The sequence below is a fragment of the Neophocaena asiaeorientalis genome, unplaced genomic scaffold, assembly GCF_003031525.2.
Source record: "Neophocaena asiaeorientalis asiaeorientalis breed wild unplaced genomic scaffold, Neophocaena_asiaeorientalis_V1.1 scaffold197, whole genome shotgun sequence".
Taxonomy (NCBI): Eukaryota; Metazoa; Chordata; class Mammalia; order Artiodactyla; family Phocoenidae; genus Neophocaena; species Neophocaena asiaeorientalis.
In genome coordinates, this window is record NW_020174703.1 from 4,614,767 (window position 1) to 4,640,584 (window position 25,818).

A 25,818-nucleotide genomic window follows, 5' to 3' on the forward strand; every position below is an offset into this window, starting at 1 on the left:
CCACTTAGCCATATATTACACATTGATAAAAAGGTCCCAGATCAGTACAGCAAAACTGAAAGACAGTGGAAATTGGATTGATTCATACTCATCACCTGTCTTTGGCTGTATATCTGAGAAGAGGGTAACATCTAAGTAGAGAAAACATAGAGACAAAGGCAATTCAATTACCTGTTGGTCTGTTCACAAACACTAGATCTTGATACAGTTTTCCTTGTTTAAGGAGAGGTAGGTAAACAGAAAGATGATAACATGTGATTTGTGGGAAAACAACACAAGTGAAAGGATAAATTTCCCAAGATTCTGAAGAGAAGAATAAACCTCTGAAAACAACATACTACAGAAACAGAACAAAACTTTTATTACATTTCTTGATCTCCTCTTTAAAATATAAGAAGACGTTTTCCTTTAAGTAGATTCAGAAAGACATAAGCGAAAAAATCTGCAATGCCTTGGCTAAACAAGATGAGATGAAAAAGACAGAGGAAAGAGAAGGAGGAAAAGGAAATAAAAGGCAGGAGAAAGAAACTTAAAACACATTATCAAAAGTAGTAAGGAAAGAAATTCAAAAAGGCAGAAGATAGATCAACAATTGAAGGACAAACATGAAAAGCTCTCCTGCAATATATTTTGAACTCCGATCTGCTTCAGTTGGCCTGTGTGTCACTGGCTAAATTCTGCAGCCCTGGAGGAAAGTTCACCCTGAAGTGCTCTCTCCTAACTTTCCCTTTGGATTCCACTCCTTTGTCAAGTCCAGGTCCTGTGTCTACTACCAAATAGTTTATCCCAGAGTTGGGCTGGAATCTCCTGTTACTTTTTATAATAATAAAATATAATATTTCTGCTAGTTTTATTTAGCACTTACAAAAAGTATCTAAACTATTTGCACGAGACATTTTGCCAAGAGAAACTTTCCTCAACTATCTCCATAAAACAGAGCTACACAGAACAAACCTTGCCAAGTGTCTTGAATAAATATTTTTTTGCATGGTCAAAAGTCACACTAAATGACCTGAGTAATTTTGCTTAATTAAAAGGGACCACCTAGGAACAAATATTAGTTGTCACCATACCCTAAATCTATTGTCTTCTAAATAGGATCTGTAAATGATCTTTTATTAACTGTTTAAAATTTTATATATATTATATAAATTATACATATTTAAATTATTATAAACAATAATTATACGTATTTAAATTATATATACACATATATGTACACACATATATTTATAATGTTATAATGTTTATAAAGTCTAGAAATAAACTGCACAAATTCCAAGGAAATATGTCTATATGTTAACAGCAATTGTCTGTTGATGATTAGGTTTTAGAATGATTTTATTTTATCTTTTATATATTTTCCAAATATTCTAAATCCACAGAACTTAGAACTTCTTCTGCTAGCCATGGTGAAATAACAAAAATTGAGTTTAACCTCCTGGTATAAATAACTGGGCAAAATATATGAAACAACTGTTTCACACACGGGAAAACAGGAAATGCAGGATTGGTATTCCTGAGAATAAGAAAAATTAAGGTGAGCTCTACATTTATATTGCCTTTCTGCCTGGAGTCAATTACCAAAACATAAATACAGGGTGGGAGAATACAGAGAGAATTCAGTTGGCCTCCCTGAGTTGAAGAGGTGAAGATTAAAACTGGGAAAGCTGAGGCAGCTGGAAATTTAGGGACAAACTTTCTAAAAGTAGATAGTATGAAGAAAAAGAGGTCTGCATAGGGGACGCATTGTGTCTTACTGAGAACCAGCCCTGACATGCATAGAAGTAGTTCTGCTTCTGGCATAGACAAATACATTCTTACTAGGTTGACTTTCCTGCAGATAATAACCATATACTCTGGACAAAATGCAAAAGAAATTATGTGAAAGAATTGGATAGTGCAAAACAGCAGGCAGATTCTGGAACCTGGACAAAAAGAAAATTTTTATACAGCATTTAGATTGAAAGCAAGCTATACTTGGTACCATGTGAAGTGGCTAAAATTCATGGAAAACATACCATCTTTCAGGCCTGAATAGTCAGAGTACAGCTGCTAGAAAGTGAGGGGGCACCCAGAAAAACAGAACATAGAGAGGGAGAGCCACAGACTCTATGCATACACTTTACCAAAATCTTTGGATGACCCATGAACTATGAATGCATGGAGCCTATTTTAAGCCACTTAGCTAAGATTAACAGAATTGAACTGAAGGTTAAACTGTTACCCAAAAGGCATAATTTTCAGTCTGAGTCCAACCAAGGTAATTGCCTGCAAAAACAAACAAAATAAACTGTTTTTGAACTAATATAGTAGAATCCAGAGTATCCACAACATAATACCAACAATCCCAAGGATCCAATCCAAAATTACTCAACATATGGAATAATAGGAAAATATGACTTATTCTCAAGGGAAAAAAAATCAAAAGAGACAGCACCCAAGGTAGAATTATCAGGCTCTGTAGAGCAGCTATTATAACCATGCCAAGAAAAAGAAAAAAATGCTATAATGAATGAAAAAAGAAATCTAGGAAAGAAATGGAAGCTATGAAAAATAATCAAAAGAAAATTCTAGAAATAAAATATCTGAAATTTAAAAGTTCATTGTATTGGTTCATTTAATAGCAGAATTGAGACGAAAAAGAAAAAACATAGGTCAACATTAAAATGAATTGAGTAATTGCTATCTGAAGAACAGAGAGGGAAAATTGTGTGTGTGTGTGTGTGTGTGTGTGTGTGTGTGTGTGACATGTTTGACAATATTAAGAGGTCTAACTTCCATGTTATGGTAGTCCCAGGACAATAGGAGAGAAAGAATGGAGCAGAAGCAATATTGAAAAAATAATGGCCAAGTGTTCCCAAATTTGGTAAAGACATAAATTTACATATTCAAAAAATCAGTAAAGTCCAAATGGATAAATATAAAGAAAACCACACCTAGGTACATCATAACCAAACTGCTGAAAATTGAAGATAAAGGTAAAATCTTGAAAGCACCCAGAGTATTGGGATGATGGAACAAATGATTCAAATGACAATTAGCTTCTAATCAGAAAAGTAGAGGTGAGAAAACAGTGGACCAACATGTTTCAAAAGGCTGAAAGAAAAAGAATTAATCTAGAATTCTACATCTAGCAGATATATTATTTAAAACATTTTTAGACAAAAAAATAGAGAAAAGTCATCATCAGCAGACTTGTATTATAAGAAATGTTAAAGGAATTCCATCAGGCATGAGGAAAATAATAGAATATTGCAAGTAAAAAACACAAAGGAAGAGTGCCAGAAATTTCAAATAAATAAATAAAAGATTTTTCTCTAATTTATAATTTTTTTACAAAGATAATTAACTAAAGAAAATATAATATACTGAACAGAGTGGTATAGCTAATAAGCCAATAGTGGAAATAAAATGGCATATTCAGTTTCAAGTATTTCATCACTATGTAAAAAGAGAAAAATAAACAAAGAACAAATAAAACAATTAGAAAACAAATATATGGTAGATTTAAACCAAATGTATAATTACATTAAATGCAAATAGTCTAAACACTAATTAAAAGGCACAGATTATAAGATGATAAGAAAAGCAAGAGCTAATGATATTCTGTCCACAATAAACTATATTAAATATTTAAAAAATAGATTAATAGTAAAAAATACACCATGAAGCACTAATTGAAAGAAAACTAATCAAAAGAAAACAAAGTAGACTTTAGAATAAGGAATATTACTAAGGATAAAGAGGAATGTTTCATAATGATAAAGGAGTCCATTCATCAGAAAAAAAAAATTCTAAATGTGTATTCACCTAATAGCAAAGTGTCAAAACGCATGAAGCAAAAATATAATGAACAGAGGAGAAATAGATAAGATCCCAATTACAGTTGGAGGTTTTAACACTTTTTTTTCTCAGTAATTAATAGAAGTAGATGAAAATCAGTAAATAATATTGATGACTTGAACATTATCAAATGGCTTGACCTAACTGACATTTACAGAACATTCCATCCAATAACTGCAGAATATACATCCCTTTTAATTGAAAACTAAATATTGCCCAAGATAGACTATATGCTGGTACAGGAAATAAGTCTTAATAAATTAGAGAGAATTGAAAAAAGACATATTATATTTTCTGACCAAAAAAAAGAATTGAATTAGAAATTAATAGCAGAAAACTATCAGGAAAATCTTCAAATATTTGGAAATTAAATATTATACTTCTGAGTATGCCATTAATTAAAGAAGAAATCACAAAGGAAATTAGAAAATATTTTGAACTCAGTGAAAATGATATCAATATATCAAAATCAGTGAGTTACAATTAGTTTTTTAGGTTAATTTATTGCTTTAGATATTTATATTATAAAGTAAAAGGTCTAAAATCAATAATCTGCCTTAAGACTTTATAAAACTTATTTTTTTAAAAGAGCAAGGTCAGAATGTCCATGATCAAAAAATATCTACCAACAATAAATGTTGGAGAGGGTGTGGAGAAAAGGGAACCCTCCTACATTGTTGGTTGGACTGCAAATTGGTACAGCCACTATGGAGAACAGATGGAGAGTCCTTAAAAAACTAAGAATAGAGCTACCATATGACCCAGCAATACTACTCCTGGGCATATACCTGGAGAAAACCATAATTTGAAAAGATACACGTACCTGAATGTTCATAGCAGCACTATTTACAATAGCCAGGACTTGGAAGCAACCTAAATGTCCATTGACAGAGGAATGGATGAAGAAGATGTGGTACATATATACAATGGAATTTTACTCAGCCATAAAAAAGAACAAAATAATGCCATTTGCAGCAACATGGATGCACCTAGAGATTGCCATACTAAGTGAAGTAAGTCAGACACAGAAAGACAAATTTCATATGATATCGCTTATATGTAGAATCTAAAAAATGGTACAAATGAACTTATTTACAAAGCAGAAATAGAAACACAGATGAAGAAAACAAACTTTCGGTTACCAGGGGGAAAAAGGGAGGGGGGGATAAATTGGGAGATTGGGATTAACATATACACACTACAGTATATATAAAATAGGTATTTAATAAGGCCCTACTGTATAGCACAGGGAACCCTACTCAGTACTCTGTAATGACCTATATGGGGAAAGAATCTAAAATAAGGTGGATATATGTATATGTATAATTGATTCACTTTGCTGTACAACTGAAACTAACACAACATTGTAAATCTACTATACTCCAATAAAAGTTTTAAAAATAAATAAATAAATAAAAATAAAGAGCAAATTAAACTCAAAGTAAGTAGAAGAAAGAGAGGATAAAGATAAGCACAAAAAATGAATGAAGTGGAACTTTTTTTAAACTAATAAAACTAAAAAGTGAGCTTTTGAAAAAAAATCACTGAAATTCACAAATTCTAGTTTCAAGAAAAAGAGAGAAGATACAAATTACCAATATTAGGAATGAGAGAAAGGACATCACTACAGATATTAAGATAATAAAACAATATTATACATAATTCAATGCCAAAAAATTCAACCACTTGGATGAAATGGAAAAGTTCTTGGTAGATACATGTTAACAAAACTAAGACAAAATAACCAAGTGAAAGAAATTAAATTTGTAATTCAAAATCTTCCCATGGAGAAAACTGGTAGGAAGATTGTTACACTGGTAAATTCTGCCAATTATTTAAGGAAGAAATACAACCAATCCCACACAAACTCCTTCTGAAAGTAGAGGAGAAGCGAATGCTTACCAACTCATTAGCCAAACAAAGACATTATAAGAAAATAAAAATTACAGAGCAATACCTCTTGTGAACATAGCTTCAAACTTTTTAACATATTAGAATATCATAACAGTAATGTATTAAAAAACATAATATAGCAGGAAAAGTAGGGCTTATTGATTTCACATAAGGAAATTAATCAATATAACTTACCACATTGACAGGTAAGGAGGAAATCATACAATCATTTCAATAGACATAGAAAAAACATTTGATAAATTCAATATCCATTCTTGGTAAAAACTCAGCAAGCAAGAAATAAAAGAATAATACTTCCTCTTCTTTTGATAATAAGCTATACTAAGACTAGAGTCCCTTGTATATATACACGGAATGCCACTTTCCAGGTCTAGATTTCCCTTCCATCTGATAATACTAGTGACACCTGAAATTGAAAGTACCAAAAATAAAGCATCATCATTTCCAGATTCATCTATTATCTACGGGTGGTAACAGTAAAAATGAATAAATACTAGATTATAATTATTATTTGTATTTAGCAAGTTCCATCTGAAATTCCTTATTACCTCTAGATTCTCTGACCGGTTCTATCCAGAATTCAAGAATAATTTGGGCTTTGTTTTCCTCCTCAGAAGTTTACTCCAGATACCAACTATTACTCAAATCAATAGTCCTAGGAATTAACCTCAAAGCAATCTACAATTTGTTCCTTGATTATCTGAATGCTCTCATGTTTGATATATAGAATTATGCTCTTGACTGGTATGCTCTCTTCCTTTTACTACATACAAGAGTTCACAAACTTTTTCTGTAAAAGTACAGATAGTAAATATTTTAGGCTTTGTAATCTGAGGTTTCTGTTGCAAACATTCAACCCTGCTGTTTTGTTTTGAAAGCAGTCACATACAATACATGAGAAAATGGGTGTCTGCCATGTTCAAATTAAATTTTATTGACAAAAACAAGCTGTGGCCTGGATTTGGCCAGAGGGCCATGGTTAACTGACCTTGCACTCTAACATTTCTTTCATTCAAAAGATTGCTTAAAGCATATTTTACAATTAGAAGTGGAAGAACCAAACCACCTTGTTTACTCTAATAAATTGCAGTTACTCTAGATAAATAAATAAATAAGAAATTTAAATGAAAGCATTTGGGGGAGTTACCAAGCAACGTTATCTGTATATTTGCCTTCTTTCTACTATTAAACTGCTCAGGACTAGAACCTCCCATTTCTGTGCACACAAATCTCCCATTTCTATGCACACAAAAGATGAAGAAAAATTGATCATAATCATGGTAATCAAGATGATATTAATTTTAACTTCTTAAGAAGTATCCAATTAATGCTTATGATGAAAAAAATCTCAGCAAAGAGAAGGGCATGCACTTAAATCTTTGCTTGAGCTTTTTCTGGAATGATCAGGTAGTTTGCAGCATAGTCAAAGGAAGAGTAGACGTCCACGTAGTGTTAATCCTCTTTCTTTGGTTCCTAAGACTGAATGAATGGACACAATGAAAAATAATAAGTAAAATCTAACATACAGAATATGCATGGGGCCCTATTTGGTACAGATACATATTTACAACACTTAACTTGGGCTACTTGGTTAGGACTGCAGTAAAGAATTAATCCAAGAACAAATACCTGTATTAAGGCACATCACAAGTGCTTTTAATTGAGTTAGTTTTAAAATGTTAGCTAAATACTTCTACAGCAATCCATTCTCCCTCAAAATCCATTGACAAGCTCTCTTGATCTGGGGCCAGTGTATCTTCAGCAGTGAAAAAAAGCTCGCTCCGATCACCAAAGTAATCACATGATTATAGTTCCCTAGACGCTACATTTAGTGTACATAAAATCACACATCTCTGCCCTGCGGGAGAGCACTGGCTTGCATATGCTTTGTTGGATATGCCGAAGAGATTTCTGGCTCAGTCTGGCTTATTTTGAAGTCATGATGATTGAACCCTACTCCTCCATTTCCATTCCTCTATGCAGTGTTGGTCATTACCATCCCTTTGACAGTGTTTGTGGTGAGGTGGTAAGCGAGCCCTCAAAAAGCAGCCTGGTGTTTCTCCTTCCTATACGACATTGTCAAGTTTAGGGTATTCTCAGCTAAATCAAATGACTTCCAAAATGGAAGTTATAAGGAATATAAAGTATCAACCCAGGCAGGCAGAAACCTGTAGTTTTTAGTGCCTCTACCTCTCAACCTAATTCTCCTTTGGTTAACATTTAATTGGTACTTTGAGATATATGCTTAAAATAAGTGGCATTCTTTGCTGTATTCTCAGTGTCTAGCACAAATATGTCTATTTAATAAGTGAATCAGTACTCTTAAAATGATAAATTAGAAGTTCTTTACAAGATTTTGCATTCCATCTCCTAATTTTACTCTATTTTACCATCTATTACAAGATTAATTTGAGAAATTGAAGCTAAATTTTCCATACTTCCTTGTTGTTTTTTTTTTATCATCCAAGTATGGCTAGGGTAAAATTATTAATACAGGAGATAAAAAATTACTTTTTTTAATCCTCCACTAATAAGGAAAAGAAAGGCCCAAAGGGGAGAATCAACATTCCATTTTAATCTTCAATCTCTTATAATTCATTTTTTTATTAGTGAAAAACCCCTTCTTTTTTCTTTTCAAAACCTAGGAAATCAAGAGGAATTTCTCCTAGCTTATTAAACAGAATACCTTTAGACTTGCCTGTATTATGTTTGAATATATTTTTCTTTCCCAGTCCACCTAAGTTTGAGCATAGACATAGTGTGCCTGGAGGAAAAGCATAGTTTAAGGAGTCATTTTAATCCCAGATCCCATATGACTTACTCTTTTTTCATATTTAAAATTAGTATCTGGAGTAGTTAGGCTTCCCCAAACCATATGCCAACTGCACTAATGATTCAGCAGAAGGAGACCTGTGTAACTCAGGCACTAGTCCTGATAACTAACAAACAATAGTCTAATGGAGTACTATTGGGGCGGGGGGTGAGGTATTGATCTTTCAGTATTCGATTCCCTTATACGTGAGAAACATATGCCATCATGTCTTGTCCAGACCACTCTACCCCCACCAATGCCAAGGTTGGCTTTTAGTTCCTTCTCTTCTGGTTAGTGCAGTTCCTAAAGGCAGCTGATGATTTCTCACTTTAGTTGGAAGAGAACACTGACCAAAGGGGTGAATACAGAGTCCAGTGGAGACAATTCTTTACAACTTTACATTCTGTAAATACTCTCAGAACAAGGAGACAAAAAGTAAATATATCAAAAAGAAGGGAAAAAAATGTGACTGAACTAATTACTGTTGTTTATGGGTGCCCACCACGTGCCCTGCACTATGCACACAGGAACTGTAAATAGACAAATTGTTAAAAATATGTGCATGTAATGGAAGTTTAAAACAGTCACGATTCTCCACTTGCATGCATTCTAGTGGAGAGGCAAAATTTACTCACATGAAATGGCAAAATTATAATTAACTCTGATATTCATATTAAGTGTAACAGGTGTTCAAAAAAAAGCCATAGAGTGTGCCATATTGTTATACAGAGTCATCTTTGGTTTTCCTATCAGTGACATGCACAAGCAATCTTTGTTGACAACCTAAGCAATTACTAAGAAATCATCTTATTTATTCAAACTGCCAGAGCTGAACCCTTCTCAATAGACCTTAAGTCATCACCCAAGCTCTGGAGCTGGGCTGCTTGGGATCATGTTTTGCCTTTGTTAGATATGTGGCCTTGGGCAAGTTACTTGATCTCTCTGTGCCTCAGATTCCATATTTGCAAAGTGAGATATTTCTAGAATGCTCCTCATAGGATTAGAGAATTAAAGTCATATCATTTTTAGTATAGGGCCTGCGGTAAGTACCACATAAGTATTCACTGTTATTTCTAGTACAGTGGCTGGTGGTAAGCATTATGAAGTATTCACTATCATTTCTGGTTTCTAGCACCACATAGCTGACCTTCCCCAAGTCATCAGTATAATTTGGGAATAACAGACCAGCACAGTACCTCACAACTGGAAATCCACAATTGCTGGATGAAAAATCCAAGGCACATAGGGTACAGATAGGTTGAGTATGCCCAGGATGCAGTAGAATATATGATGTGATAACATTGACCTGATCCTCCCATTTCTTTGAGTGAGGTGAGCTCTCTCTTAGAGAGTTCAGAAGACCTCACATCCAGGCTGACAACTTAGGTCAAAATATTGCAGCTCTGCCTGTGTCCTATTTTTACATCTGCCTGCTTTTCAATCTGAAGCCTCCACTAGCCAGGGGAGGCCTGTGTGTATCGCTGCTTCTTTGTCCCTGAAGGTGTCAGGAGGATAAATTTGCTCAATATCCTGAGACTTTCAGAGATAACTGTCAGTGCAGCATTGCTGGAAAGGAGTAGAAAAATAGACATGATAACCACGTTTCCTTAAATCACTCAGCTACTAGTTTCATTTTTATTCACAGGGTAATTTTGTGCTCTCTTTTCTCCTAAAGAAAAGTCAGAAAGTTCACACCTACATATTCAGCTGAAAGAGGAGTACCCAGTTAGACTTGGAATAGAAGATCACAGACATACCATACCATACTTTATATTTCTATAATGTTTTGCAAAGTTTTTTTTCAAAAGCCATTTTAACGTAGATTATTTGCATATATCTTTACAATAGGCTTATAAAGTAGAAAATGCAGTTGTCATTGTTACTTTTGATGAGGAAACTGTGGCTTGAAGACTGAAAATGCTTTATTCAATCACCTTTTCACACCCCAAATGATATTAATTCCAATTCTCCTGACTCTCAATCTCATTCTCTTTCTAATCTTCGTGACTAAAACTTGAATTTCCACAACTGCTGGTTAAACTGCAAAGAATAGGGTTTAGAGAAAATGTCTTAACCTCTCATTGATTTATATTTTACACAGCTACATTTGTAGCAAAAGGGAAAAAAAAAGAAGTACTTTCTCTTTCTCATACGTCCTTCTGGCCCTGCCACATAAGGGAGACTCCTAGGGTTTGATCAATGAACACACAACTTCAAATTATATTATCTGTCCCCATGAACTTCCTTTTCATTACTTCTTGGATCCTAGTTAGTCCTACACGACTGATAAAAAAAAAGGTGTCTAGTCCCTGCCCCACACTTTATCCCCACCACCTTCCAGACAAGGAAAAAAATCCCCATAATCAAGGTACAAAGACGAGCAAGTATTAAGAGTTTTTCTGAACTGGTAGAAAATGCTCATTCTCAAATACACTGGGTAATTAATTAGTTCATACATTCAACAAAATATTTACTAAGAAGTTATGATGAGCTAAGCTCTAGAATAGGTGTTAGGAAAATAGATTTTAAAGATGATAATAAAATAAAGTGAAGTAAAATAAAATAAAAATAAAACAAACCTGATCTCAAAGAGTTTGTGTCCAATGGGAGATCTCAATTGTAATGCTGTATTATAATATAATGCTTTAAGTTGACTGCTCTGAAATGTCCAAGGAAGGCTTCCAGGAGAGTGACATAACATACAAAGCCCAGATCCTACAGCAACACTAAACTTTTGAGAAAGAGGAAACATCTGTTTCCACTAAAATGCCACCAGGACCACTGCAAGTTGTCCAGGGACAAGGTGGAAAATGGGGGCTGGGAAGAGTTGGTTCTCCCCTTCCCCCATCCAAAGATGCTTTCATAGAGATGAAGTTAGCATCAGGACAACTTTGAAGAGAAAGAAGTATACAACAGGCACTTGGAGGTAAATGGGTGGGCGGGAGGGGTTCCAGCCATCTTCCACCTTGGTGTTCTGGGAAGGAGGGCCTGAGGCAAATCTACACTCACTTGACTACTTCCTTCTGCCCCACAAATGTTTCCAGAGATTAGGCAGAATTTGGTCACCCTGAGGGATAAGAAAAAGTACACAAATAAAATACAAGAGAGACAAGGCCCTGGTCAAGGAGAGAGGAAAGGTAGAGGGGCAGTGTGCCATTTTTGCCAGTTGTTTTTCCCTGAGCAGAAATTTTTTTTTTTTTTTTTTTTGGAAAACCCCTGAGTAAAAATTTTAAGCCCTTTAGGAAGCAAGAATGAATTTTAGAAACCGAGTACAGGTAAACTAGATTTACTTGTTAACTATTGCTAGGATTTTTTTTTAATAGCTCTTTATTGGAGTATAATTGCTTCACAATACTGTGTTAGCTTCTGTTGTACAACAAAGCAAATCAGCCATATGCATACACATGTCCCCATATCCCCTCCCTCTTGAGCCTCCCTCCCATCCTCCCTATCCCACCCCTCTAGGTCACCGCAAAGCACCAACCTATTTCCCTGTGCTATGCTTCTACTTCCCACCAGCCAACTATTTTACATTCAGTAGTGTGTATATGTCGATGCTACTTTCACTTTGTCCCAGCTTCACCCTCCCACCCCATGTCATCAAGTCCATTCTCTATTTCTACCTCTTTATTCCTGCCCTGCAACTAGGTTCATCAGTACCATTTTTTTCTTTTTTGATTCCATATATATATGCATTAACATGTAGTATTTGTTTTCCTTTTTCTGACTTACTTCACTCTGTATGACAGACTCTAGGTCCATCCACCTCACTATAAATAACTCAATTTTGTTTCTGAGTAATATTCCATTGTACATATGTGCCACATCTGCTTTATCCATTCACTTGTCAATGGACATTTAGGTTGCTTCCATGTCCTGGTTATTGTCCCACAGTAGTGGGATTGCTGGGTCATATGGTTAGTTCTATTTTTAGTTTTTTAAGGAACCTCTATACTGTTTTCCATAGTGGTTGTATCAATTTACATTCCCACCAACAGTGTAGGAGGGCTCCCTTTTCACCACACCCTTTCCAGCATTTATTGTTTCTAGCTTTTTTGATAATGGCCATTCTGACTGGCATGAGGTAATACCTCATTGTAGTTTTGATTTGCATTTCTCTAATAATCAGTGATGTTGAGCATCTTTTCATGTGCCTCTTGGCTATCTGTATGTCTTCCTTGGCAAAATATCTATTTAGGTCTTCTGCCCATTTTGTAACTGGATTGTTTATTTTTTTGATATTGAGCTCCATGACCGTTTGTATATTTTGGAGAGTAATCCTTTGTCTGTTGTTTCATTTGCAAATATTTGCTCCCATTCTGAGGGTTGTCTTTTTGTCCTGTTTATGGTTTCATTTGCTGTGCAAAAGCTTTTAATTAACTCCTATTTGTTTATTTTTATTTCTGTTACTCTAGGAGGTGGGTCACAAAAGATCTTTCTGTGGTTTATGTCAAAGAGTGTTTTTCCTATGTTTTCCTCAAAGAGTTTTACAGTGTCTGGACTTACATATAAGTCTTTAATCAATCTGGAGTTCATTTTTGTGATGGTGTGAGGTAGTGTTCAAATTTCATTCTTTTACATGTAGCTGTCCAGTTTTCCCAGCACCACTTATTGAAGAAGTTGCCTTTTCTCCATTGTATGTTATTGTCTCCTTTGTCATAAATTAGGTGCCCATATATGCATGGGGTTATCTCAGGGCATTCTATCCTGTACCATTGACCTCTATTTCTGTTTTTGTGCCAGTACCATACTGTCTTGATTACTGTAGCTTTGTAGTATAGTCTGAAGTCAGGGAGGCTGATTCCTCCAGCTCGGTTTTTCTTTCTCAAGATTGCTTTGGATATTCCGGGTCTTTTGTGTTTCCATACAAATTTTAAGATTTTTTTGTTCTGGTTCTGTGAAGAATGCCATTGGTAGTTTGACAGGGATTGCATTGAATCTATAGATTTCTTTGGGTAGTATGGTCATTTTCATAATACTGATTCTTCTAATCCAAGAACATGGTATATTTCTCCAGCTGTTTATGTCATCTCTGATTTCTTTCAACAGTGTTTTGTAGTTTTCTGAGTACAAGTCTTTCTCCTCCTTAGGGAGGTTTATTCCTAGGTATTTTATTCTTTTTGTTGCAATGGTAAATGTGAGTGTTTCCTTAATTTCTCTTTCTGATTTTTCGTTGTTGGTGTATAGGAATGCCAGAGATTTCTGTGCATTAATTTTGTATCCTGCAACCTTACAAATTCATTGATTAGTTCTAGTAGTTTTCTGGTGGCATCTTTAGGATTTTCTATGTATAGTTATCATGTTGCAGTTTTACTTCTTTTCCAATTTGGATTCCTTTTATTTCTTTTTCTTCTCTGATTGCTGTGGCTAGGACTTCCAAAACTATGTTGAATAACAGTGGTGAGAATGGACATCCTTGTCTTGTTCCTGATCTTAGTGGAAATGCTTTCAGTTTTTCACAATTGAGTATTATGTTTACTGTGGGTTTGTCATATATAGCCTTTATTATGTTGAGGTAGCTTCCCTCTATGTCCATTTTCTGGAGAGTTTTTATCATAAATGGTGTTGAATTTTGTCAAAAGGTTTTTCTGCATCTATTGAAATGATCAGATGTTTTTTATTCCTTAATTTGTTAATGTGGTGTATCACACAAATATTTGCTCCCATTCTGAGGGTTGTCTTTTTGTCCTGTTTATGGTTTCATTTGCTGTGCAAAAGCTTTTAATTAACTCCTATTTGTTTATTTTTATTTCTGTTACTCTAGGAGGTGGGTCACAAAAGATCTTTCTGTGGTTTATGTCAAAGAGTGTTTTTCCTATGTTTTCCTCAAAGAGTTTTACAGTGTCTGGACTTACATATAAGTCTTTAATCAATCTGGAGTTCATTTTTGTGATGGTGTGAGGTAGTGTTCAAATTTCATTCTTTTACATGTAGCTGTCCAGTTTTCCCAGCACCACTTATTGAAGAAGTTGCCTTTTCTCCATTGTATGTTATTGTCTCCTTTGTCATAAATTAGGTGCCCATATATGCATGGGGTTATCTCAGGGCATTCTATCCTGTACCATTGACCTCTATTTCTGTTTTTGTGCCAGTACCATACTGTCTTGATTACTGTAGCTTTGTAGTATAGTCTGAAGTCAGGGAGGCTGATTCCTCCAGCTCGGTTTTTCTTTCTCAAGATTGCTTTGGATATTCCGGGTCTTTTGTGTTTCCATACAAATTTTAAGATTTTTTTGTTCTGGTTCTGTGAAGAATGCCATTGGTAGTTTGACAGGGATTGCATTGAATCTATAGATTTCTTTGGGTAGTATGGTCATTTTCATAATACTGATTCTTCTAATCCAAGAACATGGTATATTTCTCCAGCTGTTTATGTCATCTCTGATTTCTTTCAACAGTGTTTTGTAGTTTTCTGAGTACAAGTCTTTCTCCTCCTTAGGGAGGTTTATTCCTAGGTATTTTATTCTTTTTGTTGCAATGGTAAATGTGAGTGTTTCCTTAATTTCTCTTTCTGATTTTTCGTTGTTGGTGTATAGGAATGCCAGAGATTTCTGTGCATTAATTTTGTATCCTGCAACCTTACAAATTCATTGATTAGTTCTAGTAGTTTTCTGGTGGCATCTTTAGGATTTTCTATGTATAGTTATCATGTTGCAGTTTTACTTCTTTTCCAATTTGGATTCCTTTTATTTCTTTTTCTTCTCTGATTGCTGTGGCTAGGACTTCCAAAACTATGTTGAATAACAGTGGTGAGAATGGACATCCTTGTCTTGTTCCTGATCTTAGTGGAAATGCTTTCAGTTTTTCACAATTGAGTATTATGTTTACTGTGGGTTTGTCATATATAGCCTTTATTATGTTGAGGTAGCTTCCCTCTATGTCCATTTTCTGGAGAGTTTTTATCATAAATGGTGTTGAATTTTGTCAAAAGGTTTTTCTGCATCTATTGAAATGATCAGATGTTTTTTATTCCTTAATTTGTTAATGTGGTGTATCACATTGATTGATTTGCGTATATTGAAGAATCCTTGCATCCCTGGGATAAATCCCACTTAATCATGGAGTATGATCCTTTTAATGTGCTGTTGGAGTCTGTTTGCTAGTATTTTGTTCAGGATTTTTGAATCTATGTTCATCAGTGATATTGGTCTATAATTTTCTTTATTGGTGATATCTTTTACTGGTTTTGGCATCTGGGTGATGGTGGCTTCGTAGAAAGAATTTGGTAGTCTTTCTCACTCTGCAATTTTTTGGAAGAGTTTGAGAAGGATCTGTTTTAGCTCTTCTCTAAATGTTTGATAAAATTCACCTGTGAAGCTATCTGGTCCTGGACTTTTGTTTGTTGCAAGATTTTAAATTATGGTTTCAATTTCATTACTTGTGATAGGTCTATTTATATTTTCTAATTCTTCCAGGTTCAGTCTTGGAAAATTGTACCTTTCCAAGAATTTGTCCATTTCTTCATAGTTGGCCAGTTTATTGGCATATAATTATTTGTAGTAGTCTCTTACAATCCTTTGCATTTCTGCAGTGTCAGTTGTGATTTCTCCTTTTTCATTTCTAATTTTATTGATTTGCATCCTCTCCCGTTTTTTCTTGATGAGTCTGGCTAATGGTTTATCAATTTTATCTTCTCAAAGAACCAGGTTTTAGTTTTATTCATCTTTGCCATTTTTTTCTTCATTTCTATTTCATTTATTTCTGCTCTGATCTTTATGATTTCTTTCCTTCTCCTGCCTTTGGGTTTCCTTTGTTCTTCTTTCTCTAGTTGTTTTAAGTGTAGGGTTAGATTGTTTATTTGAGAATTTTTTTGTTTCTTGGAGTTTGAATGCTATAAACTTCCCACAGCTTTTTGCTGCATCCCATAGGTTTTGGGTTGTCGTGTTTTCATTGTCATTTGTTTCTATGTATTTTTAAATTTCTTCTTTGATTTCTTCAGTGTCCTCTTGGTTATTTAGTAGTGTACTGTTCAGCCTCCATGTATTTGTCTTTTTTATAGTTTTTTTTCCTGTAATTGATTTCCAATCTCAAAGCATTATGGTCAGAAAAGATGCTTGATACAATTTCAATTTTCTTAAAATTTCCGAGGGTTGATTTGTGACCCAAGATGTGATCTATCCTGGAGAATGTTCCATGTGCACTTGAGAAGAAAGTGTGCTCTGCCACTTTTGGATGGAATGTTCTATAAATATAAGTTTGATCTATCTTGTCTATTGTGTCATTTAAAGCTTGAGTTTCCTTCTGTTTGGATATTTGTCCATTGGTGTAAGTGGGGTGTTAAGTTGCCTACTATTATTGTGTTACTGCTGATTTCTCCTTTCATGGTTGTTAGCATTTGCCTTATGTATTGAGGTGCTATGTTGGGTGCATAAACATTTATAATTGTTATATCTTCTTCTTTCACTGATCCCTTGATCATTATGTAGTGTCTTTCTTTGTCTCTTTTAACAGTCTTTCTTTTAAAGTCTATTTTGTCTGATATGAGAATTGCTACTCCAGCTTTCTTTTGATTTACATTTGCATGGAATATCTTTCTCCACCTCCTCACTTTCAGTCTGTATGTGTCCCTAGGTCTGAAGTGGGTCTCTTGTAGACAGCATATATATGGGTCTTGTTTTTGTATCCAATCAGCCAGTCTGTGTCTTTTAGTAGGGGCATTTAATCCACTTACATTCTAGGTTATTAACGATATGTATGTTCCTATTACCATTTTCTTAATTGTTTTGGGTTTATTTTTGTGGGTCTTTTTCTTCTCTTGTGTTTCCTGCTTAGAGAAGGTTCTTTAGCATTTGTTGTAAAGTTGGTTTGGTGGTGCTAAATTCTCTTAGCTTTTGCTACTCTGAAAAGCTTTTGAATTCTCCATTGAATCTTAATTAGATCCTTTCTGGGTAGAGCAATCCTGGTTGTAGGTTTTTCTCTTTCATCACTTTAAGTATATCCTGCCACTCCCTTCTGGCCTGCAGTTTCCACTGAAAAATTAGCTGATAACCTTATGGGGATTCCTTTGCATGTTATTTTTTGTTTTTCTCTTGCTGCTTTTAATATTTTTTCTTTGAATTTAATTTTATTAGTTTGATTAATATGTGTCTTGGTGTGGTTTTCGTAGGGTTTATCCTGTATGGGACTCTCTGTGCTTCCTGGACTTGGGTGACTATTTCCTTTCCCATGTTAGGGAAGTTTTCAATTATAATCTCTTCAAATATTTTCGCAGACCCTTTCTCTTCTTATTCTAGGACCCCTATAATTCAAATGTTGGGGCATTTAGTGTTGTTATAGAGGTCTCTGAGATTGTCTTCAATTCTTTTCATTCTTTTTTCTTTATTCTGCTCCTCGGCAGTTATTTCCACCATTTTGTCTTCCAGCTCGCATATTCGTTCTTCTGCCTCATTTATTCTGTTATTGATTCCTTCTAGCGCATTTTTCATTTCAGTTATTGTGTTGTTCATCTCTGCTTGTTTGTTCTTTAGTTCTTCTAGACCTTTGTTAAACATTTCTTGTATTTTCTCAATCCGTGCTTCCATTCTATTTCTGAGATTCTGGATCATCTTTACTATTATTACTCTGAATTCTTTTTCAGGTAGATTGCCTATTTCCTCTTCATTTATTTGGTCTTATAGATTTTTTCCTTGCTCCTTCATCTATGACATATTTTTTTTTTGGTGTCTGAATTTTTGTTTTTTAATTGAGTGAGATTTTGCTCCTGTTTCACTGGTTGTTTGGCCTGAGGCTTCCAAGAATGGAGCCTGTAGGCTATTGGGTAGAGCTGGGTCTTGGTGCTGAGATGAGGACCTCTGTGAGATTTCACTCCTATGAATATTCCTTGGGTCCTGAGGTTCTCTGTTAGTCCAGTGGTTCAGACTTGGAGCTCCCACTGCAGGAGCTTCTGCCCAACCCTGGGCTCGTGAACCAAGATCCCACAAGCCAGTTCACTCTGGGGTTCCTCCCATCTCCTTGGGCATTAGAGTACACCACCAGCGGCTGGCAGGTGCCTTAGTTATGGGGAGACGCTAACTCTGTGTCTTCCCACACCACCGTCTTGACTCTGCCTCCACTATCGATAGGATTTTGTCTTTCTTTGCTCTTTCACTTCTTCTTTCTTTTTTATTTTCATTGTTTATTTTTGAAGCATTCTGACATCCTCTCATAAGAGGACCTTTAGCAGAGATACCAAAGGAAAAAAAAAATCAAATAAATATCTCTTAATCTACTAGTGCAACTCAGTTCTGATATACCCACTGACAATAAATAAATAAATAAGCAAATAAATGAATAAATCAATGGCTTTGGGGTTTTAAAATTATAAACAGGACACTGTGACTAGACTGTGATCTGGAGTAGACACTTGACAGGATGGAAGAGAGGAAGGATAAAAAATGGTAAAGGTGTGAGTCTGTTAGTGCTAAAGTTTAGGTGAAAGAGAAATTCTACATATATCTCAATCACAGAGTTGGGGGTGGGGGTTGTTCACAAGCCTAGGGAAACAGCCAACTGAGGTCATGTCCTAGGCTAAGGCCATATCTACATACTGAAAAAGGGAAGTTAGTATGAGAGTTGTGCAAATCATATACCTTTCCAAGAAATAGTCCATCTTTAATTAGAATATCTGGGGAATAAGGTGAGAATTGGAGGTGAAAGCACTCAGTTATCTATGTGAGTTGAATTTTTAATGTAGAGTAATTTTAAGGGTAAAGGTAATTAAATATTTTTTAGCATGACAAACTGTAATTACTAATCAGAGGCCTCTAGCATAGGATGATTATGCTAAGATGGGGTTTAGAAGCTTAGGATAAGAGTCTGGGCTGCTGGTGGTGAGCACATCCATCTTCCTATCCTGGTTACAACACACTGGGCTTTTCTTAGGGGTGAAGGGCTGTCCACTCTGGTCAGACTTTCATTTTGATTGACGTGTCTCTGCCATTCAGATTGTTAAATATTTCGAATAACATCCCCAGAAACATCTCCATACCAGCAATGTGACCCAATGACAAGAAAAGAGCCCTGGTCAAGAAGTATTGTTTGGTCCCAGCTGAATATTGCAAAGAGAAATCCTGATGTTACAATATTTTCTTCCCAGTCAGTGGGACTAATCAGCAAGTAGGATCCTTGAGGAACTGCTTATATACTAAAATGAATAACTACATGAAGACAACATATTGTATGGTAACTATCAAGGAGACTGGCCTTGAGGAAACAAGAACTGTCCATTGGCAGTTAAGAATCCCTTGGGAAACCTAGCCTTCCTGACCCACTCAGATGTAAGCATTCCTGCCTTACATCTGGGGAGGAGATATGAGGAAGACCTGGTCTCCTGGAACATTTCCAAGTTCAATAATGCTGAAGATATCTATAATTCAACCAAGAAAAAAAATCTCCATTTACTTTTGTACTCTTTCCAGCCTTTTCTGCTCTTGCCAGTACTCAGGTAACAGTGCAGTCAGCTTTCAGCCCTGCCACTGTAGTGCACAGACCCCTTGCCTCATGTCCTGCAAACTTTGGAACGCTTTAACTTTGATGACCTCTTGTGTAAAGTGCAAGGAATGGCGGCCCGATAAATTTAGTATTAAACACGCAAGGTGACAGTCATTCTGCTTGGGAGCTGAGCAGCAAGGACAAGCTAAGAACAGTAGATGTGCTCTGGAGGACATTCTCCATCCAGAGCAGAGACTGATGGCTCCAGGCAGCAGCTTGCTGAAATTTATATGAATTTCAGAAATCCAGCTCTCAGCAGGCAGAGAAAATGGAATTACAGGAGGACGCTGAGGACAGGAAGATAGAAAATCCTATGCTTCTATATTCAATGAAGGGTTTTTTTTTTTTTTTCTTTTGACAAGAGGGCACGTTTCTTATATAGTTTTTTTGGAACATGTTTAGTATTTCCTTTGTGTTGAGACATGTCACTGAACCATGTACAGTATGACAGGCATCTATTCTGATTCAGAAGGAAAAACTATCATGGATTATATGTCTGACATTCAGGTGTGCCTTGGACACATCTCACCATATGGAGTTTTGATTTTTTCTGTTTGTTTTTTATTTAGGAATAACTTTCATCGTATCAACCTTCTCAGATACCTGGTCCCAGATGACAGAAAACAAGGTGAGACAGCAACAAGTTCTCAAGGCAGGACAGGTATCTGCTTTGCTTCACCTCTAGAGCAGCTTGCATGTGACAACATGGCTTTGATTTTCCTTCACATTCTTTTATCTACCATGTAAATAACTTGAAAAGAAAATACCATGCCCAGATCAAAAAACTGTGTCTGCTATTTACCCTCTGAGCATTTGCTTTGGTGGAAAGGGAAATCATATTACATACTACATGCATCGTGAATAAATTTTGATTGCTTGCCCCCAGACCATGAGACTTACATGCTAACATGAAGAGTGAATAATAACTATATACTTTGCAAGTGCAGGTGAATGGGTGAAGTTTTACTATGGATAGGATTTGACCATGGTAGTAACACCTAGAGCCATAGGGTCAATTTCTCAAAATCTATGCCAAAGCAATTTTTTAAATGACATTCCACCTCCACAGAGATTTGGTTCCTTTTTTCTCTAAATGTATATAGACTGACTGTAGAATGGTTTACTTCTTCAGTCCATGCTGGTATTTCTATAAAAATACTTCTCTTGAGCCCAAGAATAGAACCAGAAGCAGGGAGAGAAGTTAGCAGCTAATTATTATTTATTGGACATTCATTCATATTTGTAAATATTTACTAACAAATATTTATTAAGCATCTGTTATACACCAAGAAAATACTATGCACCAAGGATACAGAAATGAAGAAGACAGCTAAAGACCCTGCCCTAAGCAAGCTCAAATCTAAAAACAGGAACAGAAAATACATCAGTAAACAATTAAATATATGATATAATGGCATGTAATGTAAGTGCTGAAAAGCAGAGGAAGAAGCCACAATGCAAGTATTCTTTAGATGCTGTTAGAGAAAGCCCCCTTGGTCTAGGTGTGTGGAAGAAGTAAACTGAACAATCAAATGATCAAATAAGGGTTAAGAGCATAGAGTATGATTTATATTTTATACACAGTATGATTTATAGAAGATAGAACAAATGTTAAAGATATAAAAACTTAAAAAATACCTATGAGTAAAGGTGGTTAAAAGGTACAAACTTCCCATTATAGGATAAATAAGTTCTGGGGCTAAAAAGTACAGTATGGTGACTATAGTTAACAATACTGTGCTGTATATTTGAAGGTTGCTAAGAAAGTAGGTCTTAAAAGTTCTCATCACAAGAAAAAAGTGTAACTCTTTGAAGTGATGAAGGTTAACAACACTTATTATGGTAATCATTTTGCAGTATATATGTATATCAAATCATTATGTTGTACGCTTAAAACTAATCAGTGTTATACACCAATTATATCTCAATAAAACTGGAAAAATATATTTTAAAAATATATAAATATATATAAATGCATGGCATCTAAATTCACAAACTTATAAACATTTTTGGCAATTTTCTTCACGACAATTCTGTGAGGCGCGTAGAAGTTATTATTATCATCCTCTCCCCCTTTTGCAGATGGTAAAACTGTTAGGTAATAAGAAATTCACATAGTTTGGGAGAGGCAGAGCCAGGATAATGAACAAAGACTTCCTGACTCTAGATACAGTGTGTGTTCAAAATACAATGTTTATCATCTATAACTGAAGCTAGGTATTGAGCTTTGTGGAAGAGCTCTTTTATTATAGACTGAAAACCAAAGTAGATCTATTACGGTCTGCACTGTTTATGGTCCCTGAGTGGAAGGAAGGCTCCCATGCCTTCCTCCTCCTACAGCTGATTCTAACCCAAATAGACCCATAACCCAAGAGGGAAGAGTATACCAAGACCTGATTAAGCTATCCAGTTCCCATTTGGTAAGAATGTGAACTAAGAGATCAATGATCTGTAGACAATGGATCTTATAGGTGAGCCAAACTCAAGTGGAAAGAGCTATTTGCACAAGGAGAGAGGAAGAAAGGAAGTTCAGTGGGAGAGAGGAAATATAAAAAGGACGGAAGAAAAGAATGGAGTAAATTAACACTGAGAAACAGAGTCACCTGTATTTTCCCTGTAGGAGGTATAGAATTGCCAGAGATACTGCTTCAAATCCTCAACCAAAGCATACATGGTTCATGGAAACTGCAGCATTGGTAGCTAGACTAAAAAGACCAATGATTTTTTCCCCCAATACCTCTGGGGATAAAATTCCTACACCTGAATGACGTGTTGACAAGGATGAGATAGGAGCTGAAGAGCTGTCATCACCTGTTTACTCGTTGGAATAAAAAATGTAGATCTTCTAAAAGAAATCTCTTCTTGGCTCTCTTTTTTCAACTTCTCTACCCACTGTAAAGAGCTATAGAATTTCAGAACTGGAAGAGAACTAAGAGCTCGTCAAATCCAAGTAGGTCAAAATAATTTCATTTCATTTAGCTGCATAATATCCCTGTGAGATTAGGAGAGGCAGAGAATATGGATGGAGAATCTATGGCACCAAGAGGATTCACCCAGGTCACGGGGCTTATGTATAGCAAGGAACTCCTGGCTTTGAGTCCTCTGTCTCTTCTTCAGCAACAGTTACATGACAAGACATACTTTATTCTCTTAGAACACTCCCCAGAGACACTTTGCCAAACTCAGAAAGATCAGCAACGCTTAAGAGTTTCTATTTCAGAATAACCACAGGCCAGTGGGGCCTCACAACAAAAAGATCCTGAATGAATGCAAATGAAACAAAAAGTAGGGATGGTAAAAAGCAGCTATTCTGGGGTTTAGTAGCTTACACAACAGGATGTGTTCCGGAAACTTCTAAGCTTGCTTCCTGGTCTTATCTCTGTTTATTGGGATGAATTGCACAAGTCATAGTTTCTCCAAGTCCAATTTTCATTTGTCAGACAGAATTAACAGTATGGACCACCAGGATGCTATGAAGAATACAAATGAATGAAATAAAAAGAGCACTGAAGACATGAAGAACTATAAAATAATGGATCGAGAGAGCCAAAAAGAGGCCTTGAAAGGTAATCTAGCTTTGAAATATAGAATAAGATGTATTAAACACATCTACCTTGGCAGCTATTAGAGACTTGCATACACATATGTGTATTTATATCTCTAGAACACTTCATCAAAGGGTTGGAAAGAATACAGAATGGAGAATTCATTGATCTTCTTCCTCCACTCTGGGGTTCTTTGCTCAGTCCAAGACGAGAGGTTGATTGGGAGAACAGAAGTAGCCAAGAACTACTGTAAAATTTATTTCTGGAAACTTTCCATCCATTCTCATCCTTCCCACCATCCCCATCCCACTGTTCAGCTGTCCTCCCCACTATCTTTTACCAGATTCATTAAGTGTCTTTATGCTGTGCGTGATTATCCAAGGCTACACACTATAGCCTTAAATGACAAGAAAGTCCTCCCCTAAGGAACAAGTTCCATTCCCCTCTAGGCTTACAAAAGTAATAGCCATCGGGCTTCCCTGGTGGCGCAGTGTTTGAGAGTCCATCTGCCGATGCAGAGGACACGGGTTCGTGCCCCGGTCCGGGAAGATCCCACATGCCGCAGAGCGTCTGGGCCCTTGAGCCATGGCTGCTGAGCCTGCGCATCTGGAGCCTGTGCTCTGCAACAGGAGGGGCCACAGCAATGAGAGTCCCGCGTACCGCAAAAAATAAATAATAATAGCCATCATATAAACTTCATGCAATCTTCCACAACATTTGTGGGGCTCTGTCATTTACTAGGCACTACCTTCAGCTTATAGTCTTCTCATACCATGAATATTTTTTGTTTTTTCCAGTTTTCACTGTATTTTTATTTAACCCAATATAGTCAATATATTATCATTTCACCATGTATAAATGTAAACATTATTGGGATTTTTACATTAATTTTTTGTAGTAAGTTTTTGATATTCAATGTGTTGTGTTTTTTTTTTTTTTTTTTTTTTTTGCGGTACGCAGCCCTATCACCATTGTGGCCTCTCCTGTTGCGGAGCACAGGCTTCGGACGTACAGGCTCAGCGGCCATGGCTCACAGGCCCAGCCACTCCATGGCATGTGGGATCTTCATGGACCGGGGCATGAACCCGTGTCCCCTGCATCGGCAGGTGGACTCTCAACCACTGTGCCACCAGGGAAGCCCCAATGTGTGTTTTATACTTACAAGACATCTGGGGCCAAGAGGAAAGGCGGAAAGCACATCACAGAAAGGTGGAAAGACTATCTCCCAGTTGAACAGTGGATGCCTGGGACTTGTTTCATTGCTTTCAAAGTTCCTTTAAAAAAGAGTTTTGAAAAGAATCTTGCTCCAAAAGAATGTTTTTCCCCCTTGGATCTCTTTTAACAAAATCCAAGAACAGAACGAAGAACTTGGGCTGATTACTGACTTAACATATACCCACTGCTATTATAAGCCAGAGGACTTACCAGAAACTATTCCTTATTTAAAAATTTGTACAACTGGGCATCAGGTGTCAGATGATGACACTATTTTTAAATTTCAATGTGCTGTTAATGGGTTTCTGAAAGACAATAAAGATAATGACACACTTACTGGTGCCCACTGTACCCATGGTTTAAACAGGACAGGCTACCTCAACTGCAGACAGACTTATTGGTGTCCACTGTACGCATGGTATAAACAGGACTGGCTACCACATGTGCAGATATTTGATTGATGTAGAAGGCGTGTGGCCAGATGATGCAATTGGATACTGGTGTTTTATCTTTACAAGTTCTTCGTCATTCCATAAGAAACTGCTCTTCTGGTTTCATAAGGGATGGGGAACAGTGCCGTGTGGATTAAAGGCTCCTGGTGTTGCAGCCAGGTCACTGCCGTGCCTCTGAGGTGGGAGAACCAACTTCAGGACACTGGTCCACAAGAGACCTCCCAGCTCCACATAATATCAAATGGTGAAAATCTCCCAGAGATCTCAATCTCAACACCAGCAGCTAGCTTCACTCAACGACCAGCAAGCTACAGTGCTGGACACCCTATGCCAAACAACTAGCAAGACAGGAACACAACACCACCCATTAACAAAGAGGCTGCCTAAAATCATAATAAGTCTACAGACACCCCAAAACACACCACCAGATGTGGACCTGCCCACCAGAAAGACAAGATCCAGCCTCATCCACCAGAACACAGGCACTAGTCCCCTCCACTAGGAAGCCTACACAACCCACTGAACCAACTTTAGCCACTGGGGACAGACACCAAAAACAACGGGA

General features: G+C 36.2%; 1 protein-coding gene across 1 annotated transcript in view; it reads left to right on the plus strand.

Annotated features, from left to right (window-relative positions):
- Nucleotides 1-25,431, plus strand: part of LOC112409253 (RNA/RNP complex-1-interacting phosphatase-like) — a 172,924-nt gene extending 147,493 nt beyond the window's left edge. Inside the window, 4 exon segments of the mRNA XM_024759241.1 lie at nucleotides 20,611-20,702; nucleotides 24,752-24,922; nucleotides 24,924-25,140; nucleotides 25,190-25,431. Of these exon segments, the coding sequence (XP_024615009.1) occupies nucleotides 20,611-20,702; nucleotides 24,752-24,922; nucleotides 24,924-25,140; nucleotides 25,190-25,431 (722 nt within the window).
- The last annotated feature ends 387 nt before the right edge of the window (nucleotides 25,432-25,818 follow it).